The 8,670-nt window shown below is 38.0% G+C and overlaps 1 protein-coding gene across 2 annotated transcripts in view; it reads right to left on the bottom strand.

Annotated features, from left to right (window-relative positions):
- Positions 1-6,950: 6,950 nt before the first annotated feature.
- wdhd1 (WD repeat and HMG-box DNA binding protein 1) overlaps positions 6,951-8,670 on the bottom strand; it is a 78,306-nt gene continuing 76,586 nt past the window's right edge. For both annotated transcript variants that reach the window (XM_059957607.1, XM_059957615.1), the window contains exon 26: positions 6,951-7,665. In XM_059957607.1, the coding sequence (XP_059813590.1) occupies positions 7,459-7,665 (207 nt within the window). In that variant the 3' untranslated portion in view covers positions 6,951-7,458. The remainder of the gene's footprint in view (positions 7,666-8,670) is intronic.

Here is an 8,670-nt window from a genome sequence, read left to right as displayed (position 1 = left end):
GAACGGAACACCCAGATGGTATGCTGCCTCCCAGGTGCCAGGGTCAGGGATGTCTCAGATCATGTCCACAACATTTTGGAGAAGGAGGGGCAGCAATGGCATAGGAAGGAAAAGTAATGAGGTCCTGAAAAGAGAATTTAGAGAGCTAGGTAGAAAGCTGAGAAGCAGGAACTCCTGGGTAGTAATTTCTGGATTGCTATCTGTGCCACGTGCCAGTGAGGGTAGAAACAAGATGGTTTGGCAGTTAAATGCGTGGCTGAGAAGCTGGTACAGGGGACAGGGCTTCAGTTTCTTGGATAATTGGGATCTCTTCTGGGGGAGGTATGACCTGTTCAAAAGTGACGGGTTGCACCTGAACCCACAGGGGACCAATATTCTCACGGGCAGGTTTGTTAGAGCTGTTGGGAAGGTTTAAACTAACTTGGCAAGGGGTGGGAACTGGAGTGAAGGGTCTCAGGATAGGATGGATGGTTAAAAAAAATAAAGATAGTGTCAGTCAGACTGTCAGGAAGGGCAGACAGGTGATGGGACTTAATTGTAGCCAACAGGCTTAATATCAAATCATTAAGGATGCATAATCAGAAAGGATAGCAAATATGTTACTCAAAGTATTGCATCTAAATGTGTGTAGTATAAGAAATAAGGTGGATGATCTTGTTGCAATATTACAGATTGCTAGGTATGATGTTCTGGCCATCACTGAATTGTGGCTGAAGGATGGTTGTAATTGAGACCTGAATGTCCAGGGTTACACATTATAATGGAGGGATAGGAAGGTAGGCAGAGGGAGTGGTGTGGCTCTACTGGTAAAGAATGGCATCAAATCAGTAAAAAGATGTGACATTGGTTCGGAAGATGTTCAATCCTTGTGGGTTGAGTTAAGAAATTGCAAGGATAAAGGGATATTGATGACAGTTATATACAGGCCTCCCAACAGTGGCTGGGAGGTGGACCACGGGTTACAACAGGAAATAGAAAAGGCGAGTCAAAAGGGCAATGTTATGGTAGTCATGGGAGATTTTAACATGCAGGTCGACTGGGAAAATCAGGTTGGTAATGGATCTCAAGAGAGTGAGTTTGTTGAATGCCTAAGAGAGCTTTTTTGAGAGGTTTGTCGTTGGGCCTACTAGGGGATCAGCTATACAGTACTAGATTGGGTGTTACGTAATGAACCGGAGGCGATTAGGAAGCTTAAGGTAAAATAACCCTTAGGAACCAATAATCACAATTGATTTTCTCAACGTGAAATTTGACAGGGAGAAAGTAAAATCTAATGTAGCAGTATTTCAGTGGAGTAAGGGAAATTACGGTAAAATCTAATGTAGCAGTATTTCAGTGGAGTAAGGGAAATTACAGCAGAGCAGCAATGACGTGCGTTTCTGGGAAGAATGAGCAAGATGCAGGACGTGTGTAATCCAAAAATGAAGAAATACTCAAAAGGTGAAATAGTACAACCGTGGCTGACAAGGGAAGTCAAAGCTATTGTAAAAGCAAAAAAAAAAGGGCTTACAACAAAGCAAAATTTAGTGGAATGATAGAGGATTGGGAAGTTTTTAAAAACCTAGAGAGAGCAATTTTTTTAAAAATTAGAAAAGAAAAGAGGAAAAACTACCAAATATAATATCAAAGTGGATAGTACTAGTTTTTTCAAGTATGTTAAAAATGAAAGAGAAATTAGAGTCGATATACGACCGCTAGAAAATGAGGCAGGTAAAAGAATAAAGGGGGCAAGGAGATAACTGATGAACTAAATGAGTATTTGGCCTCAGTCTTCACTGTGGAAGAAACTAGCAGGTGCCTGATGTTGTAGTGTGTGAAGGAAGAGAAGTGGGTGCAGTTACTGTTACAAGAGAGAAGGTGCTCAAAAAGCTGAAAGACCTAAAGGTACATAAGTCAACGGACTAGAGGAACTGCACCCTAAGGTAATGAAAGAGGTAGTTTTGGAGATTGTGGTGGCATTAGAAATTATCTTTCAAAAATCAATGGATTCTAGCATTGTGCCAGAGGACTGGAAAATTGCAAATGTTACTCTACTTTTTAGAAAGGAGGAAGGCAGCAGAAAGGAAATTATAGATCAGTTAGCCTGACCTCAGTAGTTGGGAAGATGTTGAGAGTCAATTGTTAAGGATGGCCTAATTATGCTCCTATGTCTTATGGTCTAATCTCATCTTGGGCTTCCAGCTGGATCGATCATAACCGACATTTTGATGAAAATCTCTGCCATCTTCATCAGGAATGATGCCTTAGCATCTCTAGTCTGGGGGTATATATACCCCCGTCCATCCTTCCTCATTGGTTATTCCTCATGCAATCAGATTTCCGCTGTCCTACCTTGTTTACAATCAAATTCCAGTTCTTACTTCGAACTTTGAGATTTGAGCTTCCTTCCTCAAAGAGCAGCTCTTTCTAATTTAATTTACTGTGTGAAAACTATTTCAGACCCAGAAAGTTTCCATGAGAAAATAAGATGATTATGCATGAATCAAATCGACAAGGAGTCTATCGGAAACTCACTCACACAGACTTGTGCTACATAATAGCCTCCATCATGCCTCCCAATGTAGAGTGCTTCTTTCTACTTTGATTAACAGTGCAAAAACTTACGGACCTGAGACAATTACACACAATGTTCCTACAGAATGGCTACAATGTGGAAGAAATCGAGCCCTTAAAAGAAGAATCAGGAAACCTGACAATGTGGAGAACCTGTTGCCACTGCCTGTCTTCCCTATATCTCCATGGTTTCTGGAAGGATTACTAGGATCCTGAAGAAATATTGGATTAATACCATCTATAAACCTGTAAGGAAGCTCAAATCACTGAACTAGATAAGTCAAGGCATTATCCCTGATGAAGATGGCAGAGTTTGTCATTGAAACATCAGTTCAAATCGATACCCGTACCCAGATGGAAGATCAAGAATAATTTAGGGGATGAGAGAGATGGTGATGAGGGAGAACATAATATGTTCTTGGACTAAGCACACACTTTCATCAGAGGACTAAAGTGGGCAATCAAAATATTTCATAATGTACGCAAATGCTCTAAATTAATTTACAGCATGTATTCCAATTAATGCCAGTATTAAGATATTTATAAATTTACTGCAGAGAAGAAGATTTTAAATCCTAAAATCAGCCTCTGAAAAAATAATTTTGGGAAAAAACAGACTTGAAGAATGGGTAGACATGATATCAAATTTAATCCAACTTCTGAGCTCTACACAATAAACTTTGTCCAGTAAGATTTTCTGATTTCATAGTATCTAGATTACATATCTAAATTTATAATTTAAATGTTATAAATTTCCTACAGCTACCTTTTTTTTTTCCAATTTCTTTTATTTCCAGACTGGGAAAGTCTTAACATAGAACATACCCAAGTAAAAAAATTGTTTCCCATTTACCAAAAGAAAATATTACACAATTTCCTAATGCAAGATTTGATGAATGTAAATGAAGAAACCCTTGAGATTACAGGAATAATTCAGCCGAAGCTCCTTACACAAGAACAAACTCTGAGGTGCACAAGCAAAAACTGAGCATCAGCCTTAAACCTTAAATGATGTGAATCTTTCTTTTACACATGATGATTGCAATTGGATCCAAATTCTAAACTTGTACCAATGCAAATCTCAACCTTCCATATGATTTGTACAAGGAAGCTAAGTTGCAGCATGATCTTGAATTGTATCTAAGGGCATGGGAAAGTAACACAAAGTACTGGAGGAACTCAGTAGGTCAGGCAGCGTCTGTGGAGGAAAATGGACCGTTGACATTTCGAGTTGAGGCCCTACATCTGGACTGATTAGAGAGAGGGGAGATAGCCAGTATAAAAAGGTGGAGGGACAGTCTGGTACAAGAGCTGCCATTGATAGGTGCACACAAATGAAGCATGGATGTTAGACAAGTTCAAACTGTAAAGAAAGGTAATCACTGGATGATCTTATTGAAACATCATTTCACCACCCCATCTCATTTCATTCCTAGTTGTGATGGTAGAATCCAAAGTGACCCTAAATCCAAAAAGTGATTAAAAAAAAATCTAAATCATCAGAAGGTTAAATCCAATACAAGAGATCGTGGACTTAATATAACTTATGAAGACACTTAACTTCCAGATGAATTCAAACTCCAAATCAATAGCTGGTCCAGATTCTATGTAGCACCCACAACCTACAACATCAGTCAATAATGTTTTCACAGACGCCACCAATACTTAAGGAAGAGCCTTGTTCAATTTATATAACAATATCTACAAGAGCTGTCTTCAATGTTTGTGAGAATATAAAACATAACATAAACAAGTCATTAGTATTTTAAATGGATAAGCCTATTTCATATTGTTTCAGAGGTGTCTTAACATCTTTGTGACAATGGAACTGTGTTGTAAAGATTTATAATGTTCTGAGGAAAGCAGCAGAGCAAATACAGTTAATTGGGCAGCCGCTAATTTGGGACAATTCTTAAAAAACAATAACTAATCAAGAAAATAGCTGGGATTCCCTTTGTTTACTTAGGACACTATGCCACTTAATTGGGGCAGAAGACTGTTGCCGAATAGTTTCTAACTAGCAAGTGCAATTATGAAGAAAGCATGGCAGTGTCTCTAGTAATAGTTTGCAAAAAAAATCTCCGTGATCTAAAACTTTGACAAACTTCTATAGAAGTGTGGTGGAGAGTATACTGACTGGCTGTATCACAGCCTGGTATGGAAACACCAATGACCTTGAATGGAAAATCCTACAGAAAGAAGTAGTGGATATGGCCCAGTACATCACAGGTAAAGTCCTCCCCACCATCAAGCAGAGCAGATCTACATGGAGCACCGTTGCAGGAAAGCAGCATCAGTCATCAAGGACCCACACCACCCATGTCATGTTCTCTTCTCGCTGCTGCCATCAGGAAGATACAAGAGCCTCAGGACTCACACTACCAGGTTCAGGAACAATTATTACTCCTCAACCATCAGGCTCTTGAACCAGCGGAAATAACTTCGCTTGCCCATCACTGAACTGTTCCCACAACCTATAAGAGACTTTTCATCTCATGCTTTTGATCTTTATTGTTCATTTATTATTATTTTTTGTTTTGTATTTGTAGTTTGTTGTTCTTGGCATATTGGTTGTTTGGCATTCCTGTTGGGTGTTGACTTTATTCTGGTTCTTAGATTTACTGAGTATGTCTACAAGAAAACAAAATTCAGCATTGTATATGGCAACCTATGTACTTTGAAAATAAGTTTACTTTGAACTTTGAACTAACTAAGGGACAGAGAGAACAAACGAGGGGCCTGAAATTCACAAGGGGCCAGAATTCTAGACTACTGGTATTAAGGACACCATTCAAAGTGCAGACTAAGGTACATTACAGTAAGCAAATATGATTATAAATGGTTCAATTTGCGAAACAATAGTGCACGGCTAGGAATAAATGAAATATAAATTGTATTTTTGAAAGAGCGGGGCAAGATAGCTCAAATTTGTTAGCTCGAATGTATGATTTACAGAAACAGAAAAGATGTACAAAGTCAGAGGTCAAAAAGAGAGCAATTGCATGCAGAAGGAAAAGAACTTGCAGTCATAAGGACAGAGCAGAAGCAAGAGAGATCTGAACCAGTTACACAGAATGCAAACCTCTGACAAACAACCATGACTACCATTGTCGTATTGAATGGAACTTAATAAAATCTGTTGTGCTCATGCCAATATACATCTTACTGTATGGCTTGCAGTACTAACAAACAAGTTTCTTGAACTGGGTCAAATCCAAATTAGCAAATGTTACAAGAGGGGAAAGCTCATAAGTATGAATAAGAGATCCTTCATTTAGTATGTTTTGTTTTGGATACATATTGGAGCTCAGCTTCATTATCCAGTGGCTACACACTCACCAATTCTTGGTTCTGCATGTTTTAACATCTTCCCTCATTTGATGGTATGAGGCATCTCTCTGTTCAAGCTGATCCTTCTGGCACTTGAAGCTCTACAGAAAATATAAATCATTTACTTAAACATTCAAAATATTTTAAATCACTTAGTCCACCTGCAGTTGACCAAGAGAAGATGTCATTGTCTCCACATTTGGTCTTCATAACTTTTTCCACCAACATAGCTGCAAAAAAAAAAACAAACGTGCATGAAAACTGGAAAAGAAGTCAAAGAGAAATGCACAATTTATTGCAATACTGAGAGGAGAGATGAACATTACCTCATTCTGTTCAGCATGAAGTTGAGCTTTCCATTTCAGGTAACCCAGACTCCTGCTGTCCTCCTCTCACACACATTTCTTCTCCCTTTGTTTACTTTTCCCACCTGGTTCCATCTGCCCATTCATCTCCCCCCCACTTTCTACACTGTATCACCCCTCTCTCTACATATTGCTCTATACTGGCAAACTTTCTTCTTTGTCCTGCTGCAGAGACATGACTGGAAACACTGACTTAACACATTTTGCCTCCACAAATGCTGCTCAACCCACTGAGGTGCTGGAATGTGGAACAAAAAAGAGACACCAGCACTGTTTTTTTTTGTTCCAGATTACAGCATCTGCAATCTCTTTTGCCTTCATAAAAACTGAAAACTGGAATCCAGCACCTTGGAGGATATGAAATAAATCCCAGTGGTTTGGCATCTGACTCTCTGGATGGTATTTCCCACATTCTCCTTCCACTTACCAGGTCCCCAGATTCCCATATTCCCTGTCAGCTCACTAAGGCATCAGATCCCCAATCCATTGAAATGTACTAGATTCTTTGAAATCTTATCGTGTAATATCTAAAATAATTAAAAATGTGTTGGAGTATTAATAAAAGAACAGCTCAGCCCTGAAAACCTGCTGGTCCAGCACCTATCAAAATCCTGAACATACTTACAAGTAATTAAGAACCCACTGTTTAGATTAGCAACAAGTTCCAAGTAAACCCAACAATTTATTAAAAGGAGTATTCAAATAAAATTTACAATTTACCCTTTTGAAACAATGCAATATCTAAAATTTATTGCAATATTATTCATAATAAACTCTACAACATAGAAGTATTTCTAATGTCATGATCTTCATCAAAGAAAGTTGTTGCAGTCAAAATTAATTTGATTCACCTGTCACATGACTTTCCACACCCTTCTATACTATTGCACACTGTATCTGGTGGGTAACTGATTGCAGGTCCTCTTCACTTGCAGTCAAAATAGATACCTTAAACCCCATTAAAAACTGCCTGCTTTTGAGAAGAACACCATTTGACTGAACAGCAGAAATGCCACAAGTGAGAAACCAAATGCAATGCATGTTGCTAAATGTAAACTTCATAAAAGAGATATTAACTATCCCCAATGCAACAAAGTTCATTTTCACGAACATTTGTAAATCAAGCTTGTTTAAACTTAAATTTAATAAATGCAATTTACAAATAAGATTCTATTATGTTCAGATCATGTTGAAGCAATTAACAGCATTGTTAGTCCTTTTTGAAAGCAAAGGCAGACAGTCTTGAATTCACAGTAGGATATTCTTGTTTCTTCTTTTTGGCAGAAGCTTCAGATTCTTCAGAATTTTCCTTTCTGTCTTCCAGTTCATCCACACCCTTCTCCTCTGGACGCTTGCGTTTTTTAACCTCTGTATCGGGTATGGTATTGGTAGCACTTTTAGCCCTCTCTGTCCAGGCCTGGAAAATAAAATCATTGTATGATCTATCCATTTTGGAATGGGATAACTACTTAACTGCAACTAATTCTAACTTTTCTTTTATTGAAGAGTTAAAACAGGAAATGCACAAGATGTTTACCATTGCCTTCTTTAATAGGTAGGAATCTAAACTATAGATACTTTAAGTAAATTGATGATTTGCAAGTTGAGAACTTATTGGACTAAAAACCCTAATGTTACTAACCTAGAATCTCACCATGTCAATTTGTGAAGCTGAAATCAAGTCGTCACTTTTTATTGTCATTTTGACCATAACTACTGGTACAGTACACAGTAAAAACAAGACATTTTTCAGGACCATGGTGCTACATGAAACAGTACAAAAACTAGACTGAACTATGTATAAAATAACTTAGGGGGGTGGAGTTTCAAGATGGCGACGTAAGCATCTGCCTTTTAGGCGCTCTTTATTTTTTTAACTATAATCACCCTTTAATTAGATCTTTTCGAACTTAATCATATGAGTTGCTACCTTTGATTGACCCTTTTTTCCTAAAATAATAGTTGATCTAATCTTGTCAAACCTAAAATGGCTACAAGTAAGAAATCGGCTAAGGATCCTGTATCCATCGACGCAATTTCTGGTCTTTTGGACATTAAACTGGATGTTAAATTTGCGGGTATGGAAAGTAAATTGGACAATAAACTGGATGCTAAATTTGCGGCTCTGGAAGGCAGACTAGAAGGTAAATTGGACAGTAAACTGTTAAGTTTGGAAAGGAGGATTACTTCGAAAATATCCGATCTTGAAGGAGTTGTTAAATCGCTTGAAACTAAGTTTCAGTCGCAGGCGTTAGAGGTTCAACAGCATGGAAATAAGATCACGACTCTTGAACAATCAATTTGTGAAAAAGCACGTACAATTGAAGTGTTAGAGAAGAAGATAGAGTCGACTGCTAAAACTTTAGATCAGTACAAGTTTAAAATTACTGATCTTGAAAATCGTTCTCGCAGACAGAATTTG

This window comes from Hypanus sabinus, chromosome 2 (genome assembly GCF_030144855.1).
Source record: "Hypanus sabinus isolate sHypSab1 chromosome 2, sHypSab1.hap1, whole genome shotgun sequence".
NCBI classification, from domain to species: domain Eukaryota; kingdom Metazoa; phylum Chordata; class Chondrichthyes; order Myliobatiformes; family Dasyatidae; genus Hypanus; species Hypanus sabinus.
This window is presented reverse-complemented; position numbering and strand designations above follow the sequence as displayed.